Raw genomic sequence first — 26,120 nt, 5'->3', positions numbered from 1 at the left:
GTTATATGTGGCAATAATTCCAAACACGGACATAGACATTTTTCTTGTGTAACTTCCTCTGTAACCCCAGAACTCATAGTCGCAATCTTTCTCAGCTCAGCTGCCTGTTTTATAAGTAGAGACTGACCTCTGGTGGCACATGCTGTGCACTACAGTACCTCAATACAGCATCTCTGTATCAGTTTAAGAGAAAGAGGAATGCATTTTGGACGGAATTGGAAATCATACCTTTTGGATTTTCAGATATCCCTGCGTATCATATTATCTTCATACAGTCCAAGCCTAACTTAAGGGGATACACAGTACAGGCCAAAAGTTTGGACACACCTTCTCATTCAATGCGTTTTCTTTATTTTCATGACTATTTACATTGTAGATTCTCACTGAAGGCATCAAAACTATGAATGAACACATGTGGAGTTATGTGCTTAACAAAAAAAGGTGAAATAACTGAAAATATGTTTTATATTCTAGTTTCTTCAAAATAGCCACCCTTTGCTCTGATTACTGCTTTGCACACTCTTGGCATTCTCTCCATGAGCTTCAAGAGGTAGTCACCTGAAATGGTTTTCCAACAGTCTTGAAGGAGTTCCCAGAGGTGTTTAGCACTTGTTGGCCCCTTTGCCTTCACTCTGCGGTCCAGCTCACCCCAAACCATCTCGATTGGGTTCAGGTCCGGTGAATGTGGAGGCCAGGTCATCTGCCGCAGCACTCCATCACTCTCCTTCTTGGTCAAATAGCCCTTACACAGCCTGGAGGTGTGTTTGGGGTCATTGTCCTGTTGAAAAATAAATGATGGTCCAACTAAACGCAAACCGGATGGGATGGCATGTCGCTGCAGGATGCTGTGGTAGCCATGCTGGTTCAGTGTGCCTTCAATTTTGAATAAATCCCCAACAGTGTCACCAGCAAAACACCCCCACACCATCACACCTCCTCCTCCATGCTTCACAGTGGGAACCAGGCATGTGGAATCCATCCGTTCACCTTTTCTGCGTCTCACAAAGACACGGCGGTTGGAACCAAAGATCTCAAATTTGGACTCATCAGACCAAAGCACAGATTTCCACTGGTCTAACGTCCATTCCTTGTGTTTCTTGGCCCAAACAAATCTCTTCTGCTTGTTGCCTCTCCTTAGCAGTGGTTTCCTAGCAGCTATTTGACCATGAAGGCCTGATTGGCGCAGTCTCCTCTTAACAGTTGTTCTAGAAATGGGTCTGCTGCTAGAACTCTGTGTGGCATTCATCTGGTCTCTGATCTGAGCTGCTGTTAACTTGCGATTTCTGAGGCTGGTGACTCGGATGAACTTATCCTCAGAAGCAGAGGTGACTCTTGGTCTTCCTTTCCTGGGTCGGTCCTCATGTGTGCCAGTTTCGTTGTAGCGCTTGATGGTTTTTGCGACTCCACTTGGGACACATTTAAAGTTTTTGCAATTTTCCGGACTGACTGACCTTCATTTCTTAAAGTAATGATGGCCACTCGTTTTTCTTTAGTTAGCTGATTGGTTCTTGCCATAATATGAATTTTAACAGTTGTCCAATAGGGCTGTCGGCTGTGTATTAACCTGACTTCTGCACAACACAACTGATGGTCCCAACCCCATTGATAAAGCAAGAAATTCCACTAATTAACCCTGATAAGGCACACCTGTGAAGTGGAAACCATTTCAGGTGACTACCTCTTGAAGCTCATGGAGAGAATGCCAAGAGTGTGCAAAGCAGTAATCAGAGCAAAGGGTGGCTATTTTGAAGAAACTAGAATATAAAACATGTTTTCAGTTATTTCACCTTTTTTTGTTAAGTACATAACTCCACATGTGTTCATTCATAGTTTTGATGCCTTCAGTGAGAATCTACAATGTAAATAGTCATGAAAATAAAGAAAACGCATTGAATGAGAAGGTGTGTCCAAACTTTTGGCCTGTACTGTAATTACCTGGATCTTAAATGTCCTGGGGCCCATGGAGCAACCAGAGACTTCCACCGGCTGATCCAGCCACCTTTCAGTTCAGCGCTTCAGTAACTTAAGCAGCGATGAAATTATTGAATCGTGCATCTCTTCTTGACTTTTGAAATGTTATTGGACTGAAGAGATCAAATTCTGATACTGATAGTAGTCAACTTGTGCTGATTGTGACGCCCAAAAGAATGTATCAACTGATTTACAGATGTTCTCTCTCTCTATGGGGAAAAAGTCTTTTTAAGGGAGCATCACATGGGGCAACCTGGAAGTTGTAATTCCACGGTTAGGCTGCTATGTCCGATTGGCTTCAAAGCCTGGTCCTGTTCCTGGGGGCTTGTGTTTCCAAGCTAATTGCTAACTGTGCCAGTTGTGGGCAATGAGCTGGAACTTCATGTGTTACTTCCCTGTAGGTTCATCACTATGAGCAACCACTTTAACATTGTCACAAACTCTTACATTACTTTTAGCAGAGTATTTTACTTTATGGTATTTCTACTTCTTGTGTAGTAAAGGATCTGAGTACTTCACCACTTTGCATCTACTGTAGATGTGACCAGTGGGTGCTCTAGTCACTAGTCAGTACTGGATTAAGGCTACAACAGGGATTGGTAATATTAACATTTTCATGCACAGCAAAGGTTTTAACTCCCCTTTGTAGCTAAAATGTCATGTGTCATACTGTCAAATGTATTACGGGGACCTTTCACACAGCCTGCACACACACATACTTTATCACTAAAACAGCTAAATCACTGCAGTGATATCATTTTTTTCCCTTTTTATCACATGAAGACTGTCAATTCAAAGCAGCTTTCAAACTTACCTCTCAGTCAGATTTAGTTGGTATCTTATGTGTGGCCTGTAAATAAGAAGCTTGACGTGTGTGAGCTGTGAGGTTCGCTCTCTTATGTTTGGACCCTGGGGCTGCACCTCTGGTGGGTGTACCGTAATCCAGGCCAGTGCCTGGTGGTTGAGTGAGTATTTGATGTCAAGTAGCCAACCATAAGACAGGTTTTGTCAAGATAAAGCCAGTTCATCTGGGCATGTCAGAGTTTTAAGCTATGATAAATTGTCTCTCCAAAGAAGACACAGTGGGTCGTAGACCTTGCCAAAGACATTCTGTCAAGTATGTAAGCATTCAATTGAAAGCTAAGTGATCACAAAAATTAGTTACGGAGTAAATGGCTGCAAGGTATGGAAGTAGGCGAAAAAAGAGGAAACCAGTGAGGCAGGAAATTATTCAGACTTGGTCTGTATTGATCATGACCTCCTTTTATGGCTCATTACCTTATGTCCTTACTTCTCATATATTTGAAGCCATGATGTAGGTTGTTGGCCAGAGAGGAATAATAAAATGAAAGTTGAGAGCACAGTTTTGTCCCATTTATGTCTTTTCAGCAACTTTTACCTAACCATTACATCAATCCAAATAAGACTGTGCACTCCTTTTTTTCTCATTTAAAGTGCCATTATATTATCGGTGCAAACTATTTCAAAAGATGTTTCCCTAGATCAGGACCAGACAGATTCCTGTAAATGTAGTTGGGAGAAAAAACAAATAATTTTATAAAAAGCAACCAGAAAAGTCTTTTTTAGGATGGTGAGCGGTTTTCTGTTTTTGTGTTTGACATTAATGGGACCTGATGAGGGGTTGTCGGCTTCCTGCTTTGCCAACACAATGCTTAGGTGCTGCCAGCTCTTTTTGTGTGCATCTAGTATGTGTTTGCTGTAATTGCTGGTGCCTTTAAAAATGAGCCAGCTCAATCTGCCTTGCTCAGAAATTGCCAACAAACATTACTGGATTGATTCATTATTTTCAGCCCAAGGAAACCGCTCCTTCCACAATAAGAGACACACTGTTTTTATTATCTCTTTGTAATGTGATGTATTGGCTTCCATGTTTGCTCCACTTAACTCTTTGTGCAACTCTGACAAGTCATCCATTCTGATTGGTCAGGAAGAGCGGGAATCGGAATATAAATGGTACAACCAGATATTCTTCTCGGGTGTTGGTGTGGTGACCGGTCATTAAACTGGACCGAGTCTGCGTCTAACTGGTCCTCAGACCACTAAGAAATCCTTACTGTCAAACCCTGAAATTGTCCTTGCTGATATTTTCCTGTAGTATATTATCCAGCTCCCTTTCACAGCCTAGTTAAAACCTTTCCAGGATAAACTGTTGACGTGAATGACTGACACTCAGAGAATGTGTTATCCTGTGCCCTAGAAATTACATTTGTATACAAAAATTTTAAAACAGCGAATACACTGGAAGGAAACATGCCGAGCGAATTACATTTTCCATTCACACGATGAGGAAATTCTACAAATGCACATGTCCGGCAAGTCGTAAAAATGTTGATACTGACAGCGTATTTCAGTAGGCAGTCTTGCAATACTGTATCCACTTGTAGTAACCACAGCATTGAACAAAATCACAACCTCTACCATATCGTAACCAAAGTGCTTTTGTTGCCGAAACCTAACCAAAGACAGGGGTCTGAACGCAAACCCAGAGTTCTGGTGTCACAGTCCTGCACCATGCGTAACCACCATCCACCTCGACCACCTCCCTGCAACATCAGCACTGTACATAAATAAAGTGCTTCATTCACTAAAAGAAACCTTGTCTCTGAACATAACCCAGGCAGTGTTTACTTTGTCATTAAAACAGAATTATGGGAACAATTTAGTAATATACAAACTTAATATTTAGGAGACAGTGTTGTCCTGTTGCCATGAATAAATCCATTGCACCACTGTCAACAAGTAGTGTAGTACTCTCACATCAGGCAGCTCAACAAAAGCCATTCTTCTTTGACTATACAATACTGAAGAAAACCCACGCTGACACGGGGAGAACATGCAAACTCCACACAGAAGGGCAGGGTTTGAACTAGGGACCCTCTCACTATGAGGCACCAATGCTAACCACTACACAACCTAAGACTGGGTCCATGTCATTGGTCCGACAGCCCATTGGTCCGACATCCCATTAGTCCGACGGTCCACGGTACTGAACAGCTCCCGGCGGGCGTATTTCTGCCTCGATGGTGCACCGCGACCGGCTCTGGGTCAGCTGGGAAAGGCTTGAGGCGAAGCAGGCTCACGGCTTATGTGTTTGTCACTTTCTTTTTCATTTTAGCCCACACCATGATCTTTTCCTGACCCTAACCAAGTGGTTTTTGTGCCTAAACCTAACCAGACCTTAACCACAGGGCATCATGATAATTTCGGAACAACGGGACTTCGGAACAGTGGGTTTAATATGGTCAAAACAATGGGATGTCGGACCAATGGGCTGTCGGACCAATGGGCAGTTCCCCCTAAGACCATGGTAGTTGGAATCCGCGAAGGATTGTGTTAAGGAGTGTGTGAGGAGCGTGTAACAACGCACCTGCCAAATCAACCAGCACTGAAAATAGATGGCGCTGGAGCATCGGGCCCACACCCGGCCGTTGCTGGCTACAGGAGCAGTGAGGGCTATGCCACAATGAGAAGGAGGGCTGCCGCAGTGAGCACGGAAGCCTTGGGCGTGGGCGCGGGTGGAGCCGCTGCAGTTGCTGATCTTGATGGTAGTACCAAATATTGAAACAAGGACTTTGAAGGCTGAAGTGGATAAGGGCTCCATGTGTACAGCAATAGAACATGGGTCAGTTGGTCCAAGGAGATGGGCAAGCGCCGTTCGGAAAGGTGGTGCAATGGCCCAAATTAAGAATTCCTATGTTATTTCCATGGCCTGGGAAAGTTCAATCAATATTTGTGATCATGAGTTACTCTCTCTCAAAGCCATAAAACAGAAGTAAGTCTCAAACTTGTGATGTCAACAAGTATAAAGTCTGGAGCTGCTCCATAGACAATGAATGGGAGAAAGATGTTGTAGACTCACAGAATATTTGTTTTCTTTATGTATATATTCTCAAATGAGCTTTATTATATTGTAGTGTTCTCAGCAGTAAAACAGAAAATGTGCCCATATACACAGAAAATTCCCCTGGCTGCTCTCAGTGTCGTCTACAACATCTTTCCCAATTCATCGTCTGTGGAACAGCTCCAGACTTTATATTTGATGACAATACAAGTTTGAGTTTTAGCACTCTAGTTTTTGGGTTTGGGAGACAGTTGTTTATGTTTACTAATATTTTTGGACGGTCTTAGACCATAGGAATAACATGTATGAATTTTGGAAATGAGGGTAGTCCCCCTTTAACATCCAAAACCTTAAAGGAAGCTTTGACAATTAATTAATGTGGTTTTACTGTCACTGTTAAGTTTTAAAGAAACGTCCTTTAAAACCACCTGCTTACTGTATCTTACATCGTTATCTAATTTCTCAGTGTTCCTATCATTGCATTTCTTTAACTTCCTGTTGAAAATGCTGTCAGTTATTCACAGATCTGCTGTAAAAATCCATTTGATCCGACATCAAAGCACCAAAAAGTGAACGCAGGAGTCATGGGAGGATATTCATATTTCTCTTACAATAAAAAAAAAAAATAGTTTTTGTAACCCCACACATACTGTATTTTATGAGTCCTCATCTGAAGATAAACTGCTCTTTTCCTTGAGATCTGGACTCTGAAGGTAGAATCCCCTGAGCTGAGGCCGGGGTGGCCTATTTTGAATCGACTGTCATGCACCTGAACAGCGAGCTATCCACCAGGTGTACAGTGTCCTTTGTGTAAAAGCCGGCAGATCATCACTGGCTTGTGGAGTTGATGACCTGAGCGGGTACCTCCTCCACCTCTCCTTAAAGTCATACCCCTTTTTCATCCAGTGGGAAATAACACACTAGCACATAGCCCTGACAGGGCCCTGCTGACTCTGCTCACAGGCAAGCTATCAGTGCTGTGAATGCGCACACCAGCCGATTCTTGCTGTTCTGTTGACTCACAAAACCACCGAAGGGCATTGCTCTTACTAGATATGTCATTCTTCATTAACTTACGAGCATAATTGTGTTACATTTTCAAGTACAAACATGTTTACTTATATAATGAATCTCCTCACTTTTCTCACTCTATTTGAATGCATTTCATTTATTTGGATTTATTTATTTTTCTTTCTAGATACCACAGTATACATCCCTTCTTTTGACGGCACATCGTATTTGGAGCTGCAGCCCTTTTCTTCCCTTCTCCAGCCTTCTGGTGCCAGTAGTAATCTCTCTGCTACTGTTAAGGACAACGCTGTTATTCTCTATTTGACAGTGAAAACAAGATCTACACAGGGCACCATCCTCTACAGTGAGTACAGTCTTTTTTTATTGCAAACATTTGAAAGCACTGCAATGAAATGAAGGTACGCATAGAAAACACATACATCTGTATAAATATGTCTATTTTGTATATTGCTACTGGGCAAAACCTGTTGCCCCTCGATGTCAAATGAAGATCTTTAACTTTTTCGTACAGCTATTTTCTTACATGTGTCGTTGTGGGTGCACAATGATTATGTTTATGTTCCACAGTGAAAAGCATCATCTCGTAGTGCTTTAAATGATCATGTTTTTTTGTGGCTAATATGTTGCTGCTTTGCTGTTTATGAAAGATAAATGTACATTTTGTTCTGTATGTGCCATACTACAGATGTACAGTAGGTTATACTGTAAAAGCAGTTGCAACCAAACCCTACTCCTTGGTCCAAATTAGACTAATCTAATCTAAATCCTCTCTGGAGTGCATAACAGACAAAATATTTATTAGGCAAAAAATCTTAGTTGGCAGTATTTGAAAAATCTGTTCAACATTTAATCACCCCAATAAGTAGCCCAGGTATTAGTGTGAATACTGATAAAGTGGGGATGCACACCAAATTCACCAAAGAAGATATTCCTTTGATTTATTTAAAGGGATATTGCAACATTTGAGGAAATACATGTATTTACTTCTTACCAAGACTTAGATGAAAAGATTGATACTACGCTCACGTGTGCATAAAGTAAGAAGCTACAACCAGGAGATAGTTAGCTTAGCATAGCATAAACACTTAAAAATTGGGAAACAGCCAGCCTGACTCTGTCCAAAGGTAACAAAATCAACCTACCAACACCTCCAAAGCTCACTAATCAACATATTATATTATATATATTCTTATATCTGATTGGTTTAATCTGCAGTAGTTCAAGTACCTGTTTCCAGTCTTTATGCTAAACTAAACTAAGCTAAGCTGAGCGGCTGCTGGCTGTTGCTTCATATTTACTGTGCAGACATGAAAATAGTGTCAGTGTCTCATCTAACACTTAGCAAGAAAATAAATAGCACATCTTAAAAACATCAGACTATGATATAGCCTATAATAGTTATCTGTGGATAAATGTCTTCAAAACTTCCATTCAACAATCTGTGGGTGAAACAGATTCAGTGCAGCGACAATAAACTTTGATCACCAAAAATACATATATTTCTGTTGTGATGTAAGCCTCTAAAAAGAGAAGGGCTAGTCTACACTATATAATGCTGTCTAGACATGTTATAAATAACAGGCATTGTGCTGCCTGAAAAACATCCCCTCTTGTTCCTGTCATGTTGATCTCTATAAATGGATATCTGCATATGAATGCAGAATCTGTGTTGCCTGATATCAGACAGAATTATCAACTGGTTATACTCCATTTCCATCTTTCGTCTGACACTGCGTCCACTTTAACCGATTTCCATGGTGAAGGAAGAATCGATTTTCCAAAACCAGTCACCATATACCAACATATCTTCCTTAATCAAACGTCATTTTGAGTCCACACTGATGCGTAGCCATGCCAACATACCTGTTTGGGTAGGGGTTTAAGAGTGGAGCAGAGTGAAGTAAAAAAAAACAGAAGATGGCGATACTGAGAAGACTTGTCAATTTAAAAGGCCTCCTTAGCAGCGTCGATGTCATCCACAGCCAACTGCTGATTTGTGTTTATTTCAACCGAGAAACCAGGTTTTATGTCATGTTGCCAGACAAATCAATCAACACGGTGGAGTGTGCAGATTCTGAGGTTTGGACCCAGGGAAGAATTTGTAGGCAACGGGTCAAGATGTTTTTGTTTTTTTTCTGAAACGTTTCAGTTTCTGTTTGTAGTCAGAGTCTTATTGACCAATCACGTTTATGTGGGCTTTGCAGGGAAATGTGTGGAGAGTAGGACTGGGGGAAAAATCAATACAGCCCAGTATCGCTATATTTTACGTGGTAATATTGTATCGATACACAAACGCCAAGTATCGATCTTTTATTATATACATAATTAATTTCTGCAAAAACACATTTGATACACAATTTGGTACTAGAATAATAAAATCAACTGCTTTTTTGGTCCACTAGATGGTGCTGAGGTTTTTTCTCCTGGTGAGGTCAGCAGAGGTCTCAGTCAGCAGCATTTGGCAGGAAGTTCATCAAAACAAAGCTGGAGGCACCAACAGATTTTATGACGTGTTGCTCAGTCTGTCTGCTTTGCATCACATTTTGCTGCAATAAAAACGATTAAAGTCAGATGAACAGACAGAAATCTTTATGTTATGAGGGAAAATTGATCTTGACAAAGTTTCCCCTTGGGGGCAGTTGGGAAACAAGGTAATAAATCGCAATATATCACAATATATTGTATCGCAATACTCAGCATATCGCAATATCGCAATTATATCGTATCCTGACTTAAGTATTGTGATACTATTGTATCATGAGTCCTCTAGAGATTCCTACCCCGAGTGGAGAGCAAAGGATGTATCGGCCAAAATGCAACCTTGGAACCCATCGGCTATCGTCTGAAGAAAATTTAGCTTTTTATTAGGTTTATTTAAAAAATCATCTGCATTCATATAAAGATATCTGTTAATAGAGGTTACTCAGCAGCTAAATCGTTGTCAAACCAATAGCCAGTGGAATCAGAGATTGTGTGAACAATAACTGGCACATGGAAGATGAAATCTTGGCTCCAGTATCCATTATCTGTATATCAGCTTGCTTAACCAGAACCCCCAAAATATTGACTGTTAACCCTTGAGGCTAAATTATCGACAGACCCATAGCTGATGGATCGATTGCTGCCATGCTTGTTATCACTGTTATTTTATCGCTTGACCTCTTCTGTTCTGTCTGTCTGTGCTGCGTTCACCAGTCTCTGATTGTTCTGAAAATAGCTTCTGAGTGATAGCAAACAGGATACTTGGCCACAGCTATTTTGCCATTTAAAAGGCAGGGAGAAAAAAAAAAACAAGAAAGCACAGAATGAAATCTGAATTGATGAAGTTCAATAGCAGATTCATGGTGTAGAGGATGATTACACAATAGACGGGTAAAAGAGTAGACTAAAGCTAAAAAAAAAAAAAAAAAAAAAACAACCTGCCTGTGATGTTTCTTTATATATTTTTTTAAAACACATGCACTTCCCAATCCCAAATATTAATAGTAAAAATTACTGGACTGACAGAAGGAAGGCACCTGGGGACACCAGCACCATGAGTCATCTGTTGCTATTGCGGGGAATTATGGGACACAAAGATGAATCCTGTGTTTCCAAGGCTACAGGAGAAAGCCAAGGAAGCACTGAGACTCAGTTTTCTTTAAAAATCTTTGAGAGACTTGGACCAGATTTTCTCCCGGCTGCTAGTTAATATACGTCTGGGTCCATTTTTTAGTTAAGGACATTAATAACATGCTTTCCAAAAAAATACTTTGAACCACAACCAAAATGTGATGTGAGAATATAGTGGGAAAGAAAGGTACACCATACCCTGGTGAAGGACAACAAATAGCCTTGCCGTCTGTGGACAGCTGTGAGCCGTCTGTTTTGTTGTTTCTACGATGACGATCTGAGCTATAACCTAAAAGCAAACAAAGGAGTCCTCATAAGAAGGTGAGAGCTGGTCGGTCACATGGGGAGCACGGATTGGGCTGACCCTTTACATCAACCGTGAGCTCTACATTGCGCCTGCCAGATCTTTTGTTCCTGCACCTGCACACACACACATACACACTCTCTTTTGTTACAGAAGGAGATTTGGATAGGTAGGCCCGACAGCCACTGAGTATACCCTCTTAACAATAGAGCATTGTTTTGGGAGGAGAGGAGTGTGTTTTTTATGGCTTGAGAAAGCTGAGCCATGAGAACTCTGTTCCATTTATTCAGCTTTGTGTGTATTATACATCTGTTCATAGTATGTATGCATATATTAAGCACCAGCCAGCTTCGGGGTGAAGCCACTGCATGAATGCCTGGAGCTGCGGGTCCTCTAATGACTCCAAAAAACATCCAACTGTGTCTCTCGGTGGACCGTATTTGCGACTCCTCGCTCTAAAAACTGCAGCCACCTTGATGTTGTGAGACTATCGTCATCCCCACGTGACACCACAGCAAGTCAGGTGCAAGTCCAACAGAAAGTGTATTCACCATGCATTGTGTGGCGATCACGGGTGATTTATTCTGCACAAACCGGGCACAGACATCACAACATTCATCTTGCTGGTGTAACCTAGATTAACCCTGTATATGTGGCATTGTCTGCAGGTTCCTGGCCTCTCATTCAGAGTAAATTTTGATTTTTTGGCCCCAATCACTGACGATGTTTGGTGGTGAGCAGTAAGGTTAAATCCAAGTGTAAATGCCCCCTCAAAAAAACCCAAACGCGATGTTAGTGTCACTGCATGCAATTACAAAGAAGTCATTTTAAAGATCCAGTGTGCAGGGTTTACTGGCGTAGAGTGTTGAAGTTGCAAAACTGAAACTTCTCCTGTGTACTAAGTGTGAAGGAGAACTACAGTGGCCAACGTGAAAAACATGTATAGCCCTTTCTAAAGCAAGTGCTTGATTTGTTTATTCAATCAGTTATTTATTTGTAACATGGAATTATGCAAGGTACAATTCCAGCGAAATGTGATCCCATCAGCTTCTTTAACTTCTGCACTGTAATTTTGTCCCTTTTTTGGGCGTCTTCTAACATTCTTGGCTGCAGCTTTATAATGGTCCATGTTTCAATATTGCTTAATTACAGTTCCTGATATCCCGTTGGAAACTGATGCAGCACAAATGTCGTCCAGTTTATTTTCCAACGCCTTCACAATGGCTTCTAGGGTGTTAGTTCAGCTGGTGCCCAATTCTGCTCAATCGTTCCTCAGTGTTTATTGATGGATACATTTGAAAACCTTGACCTGGCTACTTTGCAGCTAGCTAGCTTGAAGTCAGTAGGCAGAGTGTAGAGACTGATGAGTTCATTTCCTCATCCTGATGAGTGACTCACAGCTGCACGCCACCACCATCCAAAGCTAACCACAAAAAGCACCACCAAGACTTGTAAAATAGACACAAGAGCCTAAATTTAGCCTAAATTTAGCATAAATTTAGTGAAGGTGACAGCGAGGCTACTGGAAATGTCCACACCTATGCTATGACAGTTACTGGGCTACTGTAGAGACATGGCGGACGTGGGATAGGACCCGCTCTGCCTCATTTAAAGGGAACAAAAACTCAATGAATCTTATTTTCAGGTGATTATCTAATGAAAACATGCCCCTACATTTTACACACTGTACCTTTAATTCATTAAATGTCATATTTTCTGTAAATAATAGTAGTAACATCTGCACTTTTAACTTACAGGGGGAAAAATCCAATTTCTAGATTTCAAAGTGTGCAAAGACAATACATTTTTAACTTTTCCCATAAAACAGTTTTGCATTCCTTGCAGTAATAATAGCTTGACTTTTCTCTCTCTGAGCTGACATTGGCCTCCCATGATGGCTGCTGAGTGCCTCAGTGTTCCACCAAAGACTTAAATCTTTGTATTTAAGGAGCTATTAATTAGCCAGCTCTCAGAACCTAATAGGACTCTAAATTAGTGCTTTTTATAAGGCTGGTGCATTTGAAAGGTCAGTCAGTGAAGCCTTGAATACACATAGGCATAGGTACTATCAGTTTTAAGACTATTATACAGGATCCTGTCTGACACAGGTGCCCAATTAGAATGATGTGACAGTGTCCAATTAGGTGCAGGAGTTTTGCGATATAAATTAAAAGATACGAACATTTCTCCATTCAAATATGAGTAATTAGGCCTGTTATATTTATGTGTGTTTGCACTAGCCTGATAATCATTTGCCGTTGGATTCAGCGGCTTGAGTTTTGGAAAGTTTAGAAGACATTACCCAAGAAATACTTGAAACTATGAAATGATAGGTTTGAGAACAGAGCAGCAGACTAATTGCAAAGCAGAGCCTTTCATACGCTACCCCATACTTGAATTAATGCTTGTTTTGGGATGCGTTTGGAAAAACAGCACATTACATGAACAAAAGGAATGCAGCTGTAGGGAACTGAGGTTTATATTTCCCAGTCATGTTCTTCCCCCGAGTTGCTGTTCAGCACTTGATGTATGATACCTGTACAGTTGTCAAAAGACAGACACTATATGTGGAAAACTTTGCATTTACAAACGAAGAAATACACCAAACAATGCAAGTCATTCCTTTAGTATTGCAATTTATAATTGGACATGAACAGCAAAGAACATTTCAGATCTGTAATAATAAAGGTATTATATTTTCTGTAATGTTTAATACATACATTTATTAGTAGTAGAGATAAATAAACAGTAATCAGTGGGACACTCTCCCTGCATATGATTTTTTATTTTATTTTGGAGCTTAAAATGGAAAGAAAAATGTGCCTCATCAGGGATAGATGAGGAGCATCTCAGTGGAGTTAGCTAGAAGAAGATCACATTGGAAAAATGCCTGAAGTTAGTTATCAGATGTGATATGTGTCAAGTGGGTTAGATTGTGCTTGATGTGAAGCTAGCAGAAGCGCTTCACCTCCACGTATTAGTTGCCTCGTATATCCACTGCCAGCAGTTATCTGGCCGCGCTGATCTTAAGTCACTGCTTGTCTGAGTCGTCACAGATTGACTCTATAGATTAGTTTGAAAAGTAATGACTGCTGTGACAACACGATGCTCTCTTCACTCACAAGATCCAGTGTTAACACTTAAGTAAATAAGAAAACATATTCATGCTTTGCTTGGTCAGTTCAATTAAGTCTACACTGCTCTGTATTCCATACCCGTATTTACAATATCTCACCGCTGCAGCATAGGGAAGCCAAAAAGCAGACTGTGCGCCTTGTCATGAAAGGAGATGAATGTTCAGAAAGCATATATAGAGGGCACAGTGGCTTTTATCTAGTAATGCTTCCTGGCTCATAGTGCACCGTCTTTTTCACATCAGAGGATAGGAACTGAAAAGAAAACTCCAGAGATCAAACAGACAAAGTTAATCAGAAGAGAACCAAAAGACATGCATTGAGATGCGGAGAATCTCTTCGCCAGACCTGCTCCTTATTCTCCGCTTCCCTTTTTACACCTCTCCCCGAAGCAAACATGTAAGTCTCCCCCTGGACTTCAATTGTCAGATCGAGAAGAGAAAATACGAGGAGGTGGGGAGAGAGTGTGGGAGAGAGAGCAAGAGAGAGAACAGGTGACAGGCACTGACAAAAGGACGAACGCTCTGTTAGGCTCGGTGCAGGAGTAACAGGGCCATGGGGACAGCAGGGAACAATATCCTTACAGAAGAAAAATAGGAAAATAAAGGATGGGGCAACATTGACGTCGATAGTAAATAATATTTGTCAACAAATGAGTTATGGCACTAAGCGGAAACAAATGCTTTGAAAAGGAGACAAGGGCTTATTGTTGCAGAGGGAAGTTGGATCTGTGGTTTTCATTGTCTTTGCTGCTGCATTCATTAACTCTCCCATCTCTATTGAATCAGTAGTTTAGCAGTTATAATAATGATAACTAATTATATGCCAGGCATAATTATGTTTCTCATGTCCTTTATCCACACAAACATGTTTTGGTTTTATATGTGTTCATTTTTTATTTCTAATTTTGAAATGTACAGAAAATATAAACTCACCGGCCACTTTATTAGCCACACCTTGCTCATACCGGGTTGGACCCCTTTTGCCTTCAGAACTGCCTTAATTCCTGATGGGATAGAATAAACAATGTGCTGGAAACATTCCCCAGGGATTTTGGTCCATATTGACATGATAGCATCACACAGTTGCTGCAGATTTGTTGGATACACATCCATGATGTGAATCTCTTGTTCCACCACATCCCAAAGGTGCTCTATTGGACTGAGATCTGGTGACTGTGGAGGCCATTGGAGTACAGTGAACTCATTGTCATGTTCAAGAAACCAGTTTGACATGATTTGAGCTTTGTGACATGGTGCGTTATCCTGCTGGAAGTAGCCATCAGAAGATGGGTACACTGTGGCCATAAAGGGATGGATACAGTCAGCAACAATACTCACGTAGGCTGTGGTGTTTAAACCATGCTCAGTTGGTACTAAGGAGCCCAAAGTGTGCCAAGAAAATATCCCCCACACCGTTACACCACCACTACCAGCCTGAACTGTTGATACAAGGCAGGATGGATCCATGCTTTCATGTTGTTAACGCCAACCCTACCATCTGAATGTCACAGCAGAAATCCAGACTCATCAGACCAGGCAACGTTTTTCCAATTTTCTACTGTCCAATTTTGCTGAGCCTATGTAAATTATAGCCTTGTTCCTAGCTGACAGGAGTGACACCTAGTGTGGTCTTCTGCTGCTGTAGCCCATCTGCTTCAAGGTTCGACGTGTTGTTGATTCAGAAGTGGTCTTCTGCATACCTTGGTTGTAACGAGCGGATATTTGAGTTACTGTTGCCTTTCTATCATCTTGAGATCAGTAGATCAATAGTTTAACAGGTGTACCTAATAAAGTGGGTGTATTTTAATTAAAGAATTTTCTGCAATTTGCTTAAACATTTTGTAAATTTGTGAAATAGAGTGTAATAATTAAAAGGGCTCTGTGCTCAATTCAGATTGTTGTCTGGACACAATTCTCAATATGAAAGCTGCTGAGTCGGCAGCTAGCAGCTAAACAGCGCTAAACAATGGTATCGTGCTGACAGAGCTAACGCTTTTAACCAGGGGGAACTGAAGGATGTGCACTATGTCTTAGCAACGCCATCCCAGATTCAGCGGTAACCGCCATATTAGTGGACTCCAAGGGTGCATTCTGAATCACATACTTTTTCTTTTTACTTTTAGTAGGTACTGCAGCTGTCCTTGACAAGCAGTATGCACACAACCAGGACATACTGCTTCTTCATAATGTAATGCCCTGAACTTTGACCTTCTTGCTTATATATCTGTTACCTTGGAGATAAAACACCATTTGCCGAGGTCACCAGAGATGGAGGTCAACCCCGAGAACTCTGTTGTTGTTATATTAAGTTAGAACTGCATACATTGTAGATTCTAACATATTCACAATAGTAAAATTACATAGGCTTTGCATTTCTCTGTTATTGTTTTTTAATATTTTAATACTTAGTGTATGCCCTTTTGTAATTGGTTATATTTAGGATTATTTGTTTAATTAAACAATTAATTTCCTATTATTACTATCGGACTGGTCATCAGTCACTTCCATCATTGTGGCTTCCGACAGATTTCAACGAGCTGTCAATCACCTGTAAATGAGCTTTCAAGCTGTCATCTGTCTGCAGCTCATTCAGTGTGACATATCGTCCACTGTGCAGAGGACTGTGGGTGAGAATAGCCAGAAAAACATGCTGGCTTGCATACTGCAAAATCGAATTGGATGTAGTAGAACATCCTGGTATTTTTAGCATACTGCATTTGACATACTATGTATTGGGACGTACTAAATCTTTTTCTGGCATACTTTATAGGGTGGTAATATGTGTATCGGAACTCACAGCAAGTGGCAGTGATTAGCTAGCTAGCAGCTAAAGGTAGCGTGACTTCATTATCTGCTCATGATGGCGTAACTTCACTATATTTTTACATAGCAAATAGTAGGCTAAGAACCTTTTAAATAATTAAATAAATAAGAAATATTAAAATTATATATATATATATTTGGCCATTGTGGGTTCACTGCAGTGGGAAAACCTCAGACTTAAACATTTCAATGTCTCTCAGTGTTCAAGGTGACTTCATTTGCTGCCACTCTGCTCCTACCAGCGTCACAAACAACATGGAGAGACCCGCTGCCTGCTTGAGAGCCATAATCCTCCTCCACTGAAAATAAGCATCAAATGAAAGCATTAAACATCGCCCCTTTGCTTGTTTGTTACCTCAAGTTGCATTTCAAGTTGTTCCTTCTCTCAGCCACAAGAAATGTATGCACTGCCAGAAAACAGTCCCTGACAGACATAATGTTTTTTGCAGTATAACATATTTGATGGGTGTTTCCATTATATTTTTGAGCTTTCTTGAAAAAGCTCCCCTCACATCTGAAAAATGGTTTTAAAATATCTCTCTCACACACCACAAACAAAAAATTACTGTGTCAAAAATAATAGTTTGAGAGGGGGAAGTCAAGGTTGGGAGCGGAGTTTCTTTGAATAAGAAAGAATCACTAGATGTCCTTATTTCATGCCACAAACTAAAGATTTGCTTGCAAGAGAGGAACATGAGATATTTTCAGTGGCCCCTCCTTCTCCATGACAAGGTGCAGTGTTTACCAAAAAAATGTGACAAATTACTGTTTACCTAGTAGAAGCATGCCATCAGGTTGTGGAATGCAAAGAAGTAATTACATCTGTAACCAAAACGGTAATTATAGAAATATCAAATGACAAATATGTGAAAGAAAATTCTGGTGCAACTTCATTTTGGTCCTCACACAGGAAGCTGAAATGTATTATGCTCTCCAGCTGTTCTCCAGAGCGCTGCCGACACAGTTTGAATTCGACATTAAATCAGGACATTTAGTGATGGTGTTGAACTGGACTGCATTACGTAAACATTGCTAACTGTATGTAGACAGGGAAGCCAAAAAATTAGAAACACCTTTAAATATATAGTAGTCCAAGACAACAAAACCTTAAACTATGACATTAGCAATATTGACTCCCTTTCCACTTTCAAATCCCGTCTGAAAACACACCATTTAAAGCTGGCATATTCGGTCTGATTAATGGTGACACACATATTGAGTCTTGCACTAATGATGATTTTATACCTAGGATTTATAACTGTGATGTTTATCTAGTAATTTTATTAACTTTTATTTCATATTCAAATAAACACAAGAAGTTTGTGCTCTAATAAAAAACAAAAAAAAAAAGGGATCAGCACTCAGTGAATAATCCTCCTAAGCCCTACGATAAGCTATTATGGCAAGGCTTAACTATATAGACCCGTGAGCAGTGATAACTAACATGTCTTTGGGGTCATCGGGTGGGAACCTCCTTTCACCGGTGTTTCGTCTAGTTAGTCCCACGACACTTCCAGGAGGCTAGACAGTGATCTCTGGCGTCCCAGAGACACTCCCCTAATGCCAGGTCTCACTGCTCCCCACACTAACCGAACAACCTCCTTTACCTTACCTATACTACCACAGAGGAGGTAGACCCAGGGAAGGAAGCCTTGTTAGGCTATCACACTCCCCCGCCGGGTTAGGCTGTACAGTCTACCTCCCCAGGACGAGCCCTCACAACAATGACACCTCCAGGAGGCTGGACAGTGATCTCAGCCCAAACAGCACTGCCAACTTCAACCAAACCCAGGCTCCGTTTATGCGAGCTCCAGGCAGAAGCAATGCTGATACTACCTTTACTAGCACATTCACCATACTCTATTTCACATGCTACATAGCATAACTACAATGTAAGCTAAAGTTAAAGGAGATAAATGAACTCACAGGATCAGCAAACACACTCACTTTGCAGCATGGTCTCAAACAAAATGGATTCAAATAGGCCACTCCCACACTTAAATAACCTTCCTCTTCCTGGATTTCCTTCTTACTTACACATGGCTTTCTCAGCCCAAACAGCACTGCCATCTTCAACCAAACCCAGGCTCCATACATACGAGCTCCAGGCAGAAGCAATGCTGATACTAGCTTTCCTGTCACATTCACCATACTCTATTTCACACACTACATAGCATATCTACAATATAAGCTAAAGTTAAAGGAGCTAACTGGACTTACAGGATCAGCAAGCACACTCACCTTGCCGCATGGCCTCAAACAAAATGGATTCCAATAGGCCACTCCCACACTTAAATACTTCCTCTTCCTGGATTTCTCCTGACAGGAAGTGGATCTCTCCACCTGATCTCAAGGAGTTATGTGCCCTGCTTAGTAGTTCCCCCTGCTGGCCCCCAGCTGACATTATTTCTTCTGTAATAGATAAACTGGCTGCATTTAATTGCTTCATCTGACATTTCCCTCACTGTCTTCCTCAAATTCTGTCCCCGCACTCCGAGTTCCCCCAGGAGTGAGACAGTTGATCTTGCTATGAATCCCCTACACCCCACTTCCACTGGACAAATCCTAGTCTTCCATCCTCGCTGCTCAGCTTCTGCTCCTAAGTCTGCATATCTAAGCTTTTTTCTTTCATAGGCTTCTTCCACTGAGTCTTCCCAAGGAACTGTCAGCTCAATGAAATAAACTATCTGTTGACTCACTGACCACAACACTAAGTCAGGCCTCTGCCTGGTACAGACTATTTCCTGAGGAACAACAGGCTTTCCCCCTAAATCTACTTGCATTTCCCAATCACAAGCACCTTCTAGGCGGCCACACCCTTGCCTCCTCACTAACTTATAGAATTGTTTTTATGATCCATGGATACATTGCTGCTTGTGTTTTAACTGTGTCTTGTACGGTGTCCTTGAGTGCTCTGTACTATTATTATTATTATGAGATTGTATAAATGTACATTTTATTCCAAGTGAAATTACTTTAAAAAGGAGCAAAGAAATGTAAATGCCACACAAGGTTTTTCACCCAAAAGGTTACATTTACATCACATCACTTCTAAAATCAACAGGAAGTGAATGCTGAAATCTCAGGATTGGTGAGATGGGATCAAATGTTGTCTTTCGCTCACTGTCTTTGTAGGCAGAGCAATGGAACTAGTTAACCAACAAGAGATGAAAACTGTAACTTGTTTATTTAATTTATCTATTTCCATCTACCTGTAGCAGGAACACTTTATGTGATGTTTTATAATAGAGCAGTTTTGGTAATGTTGCAAACATGACTCACCATAACATCCAGGTTTTTGACCTGTGTGGGAATTAATAAGTCCAACAGAAGAACCTTTTTGCTGCTGCTGCTTAGGTTTGGCACTAATAATAAATCCATATCTTTGTGTAGTTGTTCAGTTACAGGGACATGTTGGACATCAGTTTTTATTTCTTTAAGAGACATGAATATGTACAACTAAGTGTCAGTAATATAACTATAATAATAGATGTGTCTCTGGATGATATGGTCTGCTGGCAGCTTTGGTCCAACTAAACAGCAGGGGACCAAGAATTGATCCCTGGGGTACTTCCCATTCAAATTCAACCTTTATAGACATAAAACTACTGAATGACGGACTGTCAAGTAGGATGTAAACTTACAAAATGATGCAGGCAAATAAAAACGTTTTAAAACATATTTTCACTCCAGTGAATAACACTTCGGCCTCCTTCTTTATCCCTACTGCTGCTGCTACTTTATGAGGGAGCAGAAGTCCTTCGCTTCTATAGAACAAGCATAAAGAAACGGTGGATTATCTGAACAAGATATTCCTCCTGTGGTCCATTTTGCAACAGCGGTTAGTAATATGGCCCTGTTAAGTGCATCCCTGTTGAGTCCTATGACAGGGAAGACCTCCAAGTCGGCTTAGAGAATGCAGTATCAGAGTGCAGCATATTAAGCTAAGCATAGCCTCCCACCGACAAAGAGGTGGGGATTTTCTGGATGCCCTTCTTACCCTGGAGGAATTGTTCAGAGCTTTCATATCAGTTACCGTGCAGCCTTGAAACAACAAGCTCAGCTTTTGCACCATTTTCATGTGGTGTCCAAGTCCTCCACCCATGCCGTTATTTCAGAGGTGACACACACATTGTGAAGACTCAAGGCTACAGCCCACACACCTCTGTCCAAGTCCTAGCCTAGTGAGCTACAGGAACCTATCCCTCTTACAGAGTCCTGGCTCAATTATCATTGTCATTGTGAAATCCAAAGGGTCAACAATGCAAGTGTTGCGCCTACTCAGTGGCTCCCTCTGGGTTTTTGGCTCCCTGTCATTTTCCCTAATCCAGCTGTGAAATATGCCTTGTTGGAAGAGCTGAAGCACTGAAGGTCTTTCTAACAGGGCAATATTCCCGTTCTGGCCTGTGCTCTGCAACCTTGTCTTCCCTGACAGTGGCACAAGAGTGGCAGGCTCTTTCTCCATCTCTGTGTTCCTTGAAGAGCTGCATTCTTATGTTGCCTGCCCTCTTCTCATGCCCTCATAGACAGCAGTGAAAGACTAGTGTGCACCCTCTCTCCATCTCCCCCCCGAAGACCCTTGTAGCCTGTGTGGGAGGATTAATGCTGTTGCTGTCTGTCGCTCCCCCACTGCACTGTCTCACTTGCAAGAGACTCTGTGAAAACCCAGCAGAAGCTCCCATTGTATTACTGGAGTCTGGGAAGTGGCATATCTAATAATGACATCCTGTCTTGCAGCCCAAACTAGCTGTAAACAGAGACAGTTTCTGGTCTTCACTTTCCTGTTTTGCAGCCAAGACTATTTGGAGCATGGAGGAAGTTTTCCCAACCATTGAATAGAAAAGGAGGGAAAAAAGATGCAGGGTTTTTCATCATTCTTGTCATGTGACTTTCCTGCTACAGCTGTGATTGTACCTGCCACATCACAAACAGCACCTGGTAACCAGGCTGGATCAGACCTGCTGTACCTGTCAGCCATGGTGTAAGGAACTGGGTGGACAGTCTCCTGCTTGTTACCTTTCACCTCCCTTATGGAAAGCAAGAAACTTTAATAACAAGATCAGTAGATTAGAGTAACCACTACTGGAACATGTCAATTTAGGTGGACAGACGTGGATCTTTCCTTTCTTTCCTTGAGGCAGAAAACTACCTGCCCTCTGCCAACCCATGACAGTTCATACTTGGATATATTTACACGAATGCCACAGCCATAAAGGCTAGTGCAAATCCCTCCTCTGTGTGGGAGTCTGACCAAGCTGATGGTTATCCTAGTAGCCACAGACAGCATGATGGCTCTGTGGTACACAGAGATGTTCAGCTCATATTGGTGCAGTCCTGATGTACTGTACTGTAAATCATTATCAAAGGTGAACAGTGCTTTATCAGACCAAGATAGCTTCCCCAGCATGTGCTTTGTTGTCCATCCTTTCAGTTTCCACAGGTAGTGTGAGGGAAGAGGAGACGTGTTTACTTTCATGAAGGTTCTACTAGAGATTGTCTGACTCATTGGGTGTGGACTGTGGCTATAAGCATGCCATTGAACAGCTTTTTCTATCTGCGTATCACCATTTTCAAAATCCCTTCTGCTATGGGAATATAAAACAACCTCCCAGCTAACAAGGTTTGACCAAGATTTGGATCATCGACTGTACTAAGGCATGCCTGCTTTGCTCTGTTGGTGAACTGTTGTAAAGATCTATAATAAATAAAACAACTTGTGAGGGCAACTCGAGAAAAGCCCAGACTGCGTCTTGCAAAAGTCTCATGGCCGATCCATGACCGGTCCATTTTCTTATGTGGCCAGTATGTGTTCATTTGCCACATCTTTTTATCCAGGCAGCGGCACGCCTGGATGACTTCACCAATGTACCGAATAATTCAACTTAACGTGAGCTCTGATATTGTTGTAATAATGTTCTGCAAGAGCCACATCCAGCTCGCAAATCATCTGTGGGTTTCACAGGTGAGCTCCTTCAAAGCTTTAGGTATATTAAGGCTTCACCTCTAGGATACTGATTATCAAATTAGGTTTGCCTTTTATAATCAGATTATAAATGTTGAATCACAAAGTCAACATATGTTTTTTACTGTTTTCTTTTGCATTAAATTTGCCATTTTTAATGACAGTGCTTGCCTCCCCAGGTGCTAATGTTCCAACAAGACAAATTCCCCCCAACAGTATTTTGCAGTCGCTGAATCCTGACCTTAGCTTCACCTGAGACGATTGTGATTTGTTTAGAAAAATACGAAGAAACCAGAGCATTTTTTCCCCTGTAGCAGAATGATAATTGGTGCTTCAAGACCTTTCACTAGTGCTGACACTGCTGTGGAGATAGGTCTGGCAGCACAAGACTACACTAGAACAGGCTGTGCAACAGCGATCTCTTTTTGTCTCAAGTGTTTCAGTCGGGATTGGTTTTTAGTCAGACCTCTCTACCCTCTCCACCTTCTCTCAACCATTTCCGACAAGCCCTTGCAAGTGGAAGTATCCAGTAGAGAGTTCTCTCTGTACCTCTGTAAAACCTGATGGTGGTTTTCCAGACCTTTTAAATGAGCTCTCTTTAAGCCCTTTGGGAACTGTTCTGTCTAGTTATTGTCTTATCTGTTGTCTTGTTACTTGTCACTTGGCTAAGAGTGACTGACCTGCATGACATTTGGTCCAACCAAGCTCAGTGCCTTAATTAAAAGTAGAGTGGTGTTGCATGTGGACAGAACATGTCCTTTGAGGCTTTAGATCATTTAGATTCCATCAGGTCTGTGGCAGATCTGTGTTATCAGTTATTCTTAAAGACGTATTGGTTATGTGGAGCACACAACAATGTGAACGAGATTCTGTCTGCCTGTCTAAACAAAGGCATACCATCGGCTGTGGAATGGCATTTGTTGGTAGGCAGGAATTTTCCGTCTGGTCTCCATTTGCCGGGTATCGATTACAACAAGCGTGACCTTGTGGTCAACACACTGACATTTATCAGATTCTTTTCGCTGGGTATGTTTTGGTTCCTCTGAGTCCTTCTTGCTTAAATTGGTGCAATATAGCACCTGTTTGCTGCTTAGCAGGGCAGATGGATTGGAATTGACCCTGAGCATAATATAATGACTTACCACTGTGCTCGTGTCAAACCATTTTCTCTCTAGCCATATCTCCATCATCTGCTTGTTGAAACACTTTTATTTCATTACACACACACCGCAGAGACTTGTTTTGTATTCAGTATCTTGAGAGTCTAAAGTAATGTCATAAATTTGCAGCATACATAATGTATTGAATTTGGCAATACAGCGAAAGAGCCTCTTTACTAAACATATTTGCTTACCATTTCAGCTCAGGAGCAGAACTTTGGGGATCAGTTCCTGCATGTATTCCTTCAAGATGGAAGCCCTGTTGCTCAACTTGGGTGTGGTGGCAGTCATGTGTTGAATGCAGCTGCAGGACAGAACATCAATAATAACAGATGGGTCCCAATCACAGTCCGGTAAGATATGTTTCTCCTACTTTCCTCTCCATTACATGATATTCCAATGGCAAAGTCACTATCACTGTCTTAAAAATAACACTTTTTTTAATCAGTTTTGAACATTTTATTACTTGTGATTTTTTAAACACGACTAATAGTCTTGTTTTAATAAGTCAGGATGTCTTTGTGTAGACAGAGCAGAAGTACCCAGTGTAAATACAGTGTCACTGTTAAGAAGCCATCAAGAGCAGATAATATAAAAGCTAGGAAGAATAAAAAATGAACTCTTTCTGACTGTAGAATGATACACCTTTGCAGATTTATGTGGTTGATCTCTGCACCGTACCAATGAAGTCTTACAAAAGCCATCACATTTTGTAAAATATAAAAGTGTTCGTTAAGAACTCATGTAAAAAGAAGAGAAAAGAAGAAAAAGAAAGCATGAACAAAATCAAAGTGAATCAAATTCACCAATTTAATTCCTATTTAGCCACTGCCACTATAAAGGAACTAAATTGCTTAACTCAGTTTTTGAAAAGTCTAAAAACAAGAAAATTTAAAAAAAAACAAAACTGTTTTTTGAATGCCTGCAATCTATTTATTTAAATGTGCACATTGACCTATTTAAATACTTTAAAAACATATGTAGTGCTCAGTGCTCCCCAGTGTAATTATGTTTAATGGGCTTTTATCCACAAAGTAGTGTGTCATGGTTTCTTTGAAAATATTGTGGTATTGGAGATTAGTCTTGGTCTCAAGACCGATCTCAAGACCACTTTTTGAAGTTCTCAGGCTCGTCTTGGTATTGACCACATTTATACTAGGTCTTCTATAAATGTGGTCTGGAATATCACTAAATTGCCTGTGCAAAAAGGAGTGTTGAATAAAAATGATGAAGTTGATTTTAGCTCCGTAGAGTTTGTATATGCGCACATAAAACAAAGTAATTCCCACACATAAATTTCACCTCTGCAATGCCTTTTGATTATTTTACTCTTATGGTATGCCTGTACATACACACATGGCAATGAAAGAGGTGAATGAGGAGAAATATGCGTTTGTTGTCCGTGGGTGTTTTATGGAAATGTGGATCTTTCAGATCAATTTGAGGAGTGCCTCCTGTTTGCATGTTTCACATTTTATCATTAGTGTGTCATGCCGTGTGGGACTTGATTTTGACTCGGTCTCGCCCTGCCTTGGTCTCGGTCTTGGCCTGGTCTCGACCCCTCATAATCTTCGTCATGGTTAAGGTGGTCTTGATAACAACACTGCTCTTTGATATAACCTTGTGAAGCTTGTCTGTCCAGTGTTGATCAGAGAATTGATTCTACAGTGATACAGAGGTGCAGTTAAAGCTCACTACACAAGACAAATCCCAACTTTAATACCCTGGATCCTTGTGCACCCCTGGAACAGTGCACTCCTTACATGTATCAAAATGTCAAAGTTATATAAACAGTGAAAATTGTCCAGTAAGTTGGCAGTATTGGTTTTAGCACGGTGATTACTAACAGTCAGCAGCCTCCTTTAGAAAATTAAATCACATTAATTTTTTTTAAACTTATTTCAGTAAATCAATTGTTGATTGTATGGGACTGATGTGCTACACAGAGAGTTTATAGCTATTGCTAATTTTCAGCTCTTCTCCCTAGTTGGGCTTTTACATGTAGACCTAAAATTGATGCATGAAATTGATGCAATGAAATTCACCAGAATGCAGGAAATTAAGTGTTTAATGCACAAAAATTCCTGGCTGCCACCCTAGCCACCCCCCCCCCCCCCCCCCCCCCCCATCATGCAAGCATAAATAAGCTTTTTTTTTCCAGCTTTCTTTAAATTAACACGAGCAAATACCGTACCTACATGCTAAATAGTGCACTATATATTAGACTGTGCTTATATTTTTTAGCGAAATCTACAGTG

General features: G+C 41.0%; 1 protein-coding gene across 1 annotated transcript in view; it reads left to right on the top strand.

Moving 5' to 3' along the window:
- eys (EGF-like photoreceptor maintenance factor) overlaps positions 1-26,120 on the top strand; it is a 218,546-nt gene that overhangs the window by 134,864 nt on the left and 57,562 nt on the right. The window contains exons 39-40 of the mRNA XM_078176251.1: positions 7,032-7,208; positions 24,065-24,215. Coding sequence (XP_078032377.1) covers positions 7,032-7,208; positions 24,065-24,215 — 328 coding nt within the window. The remainder of the gene's footprint in view (positions 1-7,031; positions 7,209-24,064; positions 24,216-26,120) is intronic.

Source organism: Epinephelus lanceolatus, chromosome 17 (genome assembly GCF_041903045.1).
Source record: "Epinephelus lanceolatus isolate andai-2023 chromosome 17, ASM4190304v1, whole genome shotgun sequence".
In the NCBI taxonomy this organism is placed as follows: domain Eukaryota; kingdom Metazoa; phylum Chordata; class Actinopteri; order Perciformes; family Serranidae; genus Epinephelus; species Epinephelus lanceolatus.
This window is presented reverse-complemented; position numbering and strand designations above follow the sequence as displayed.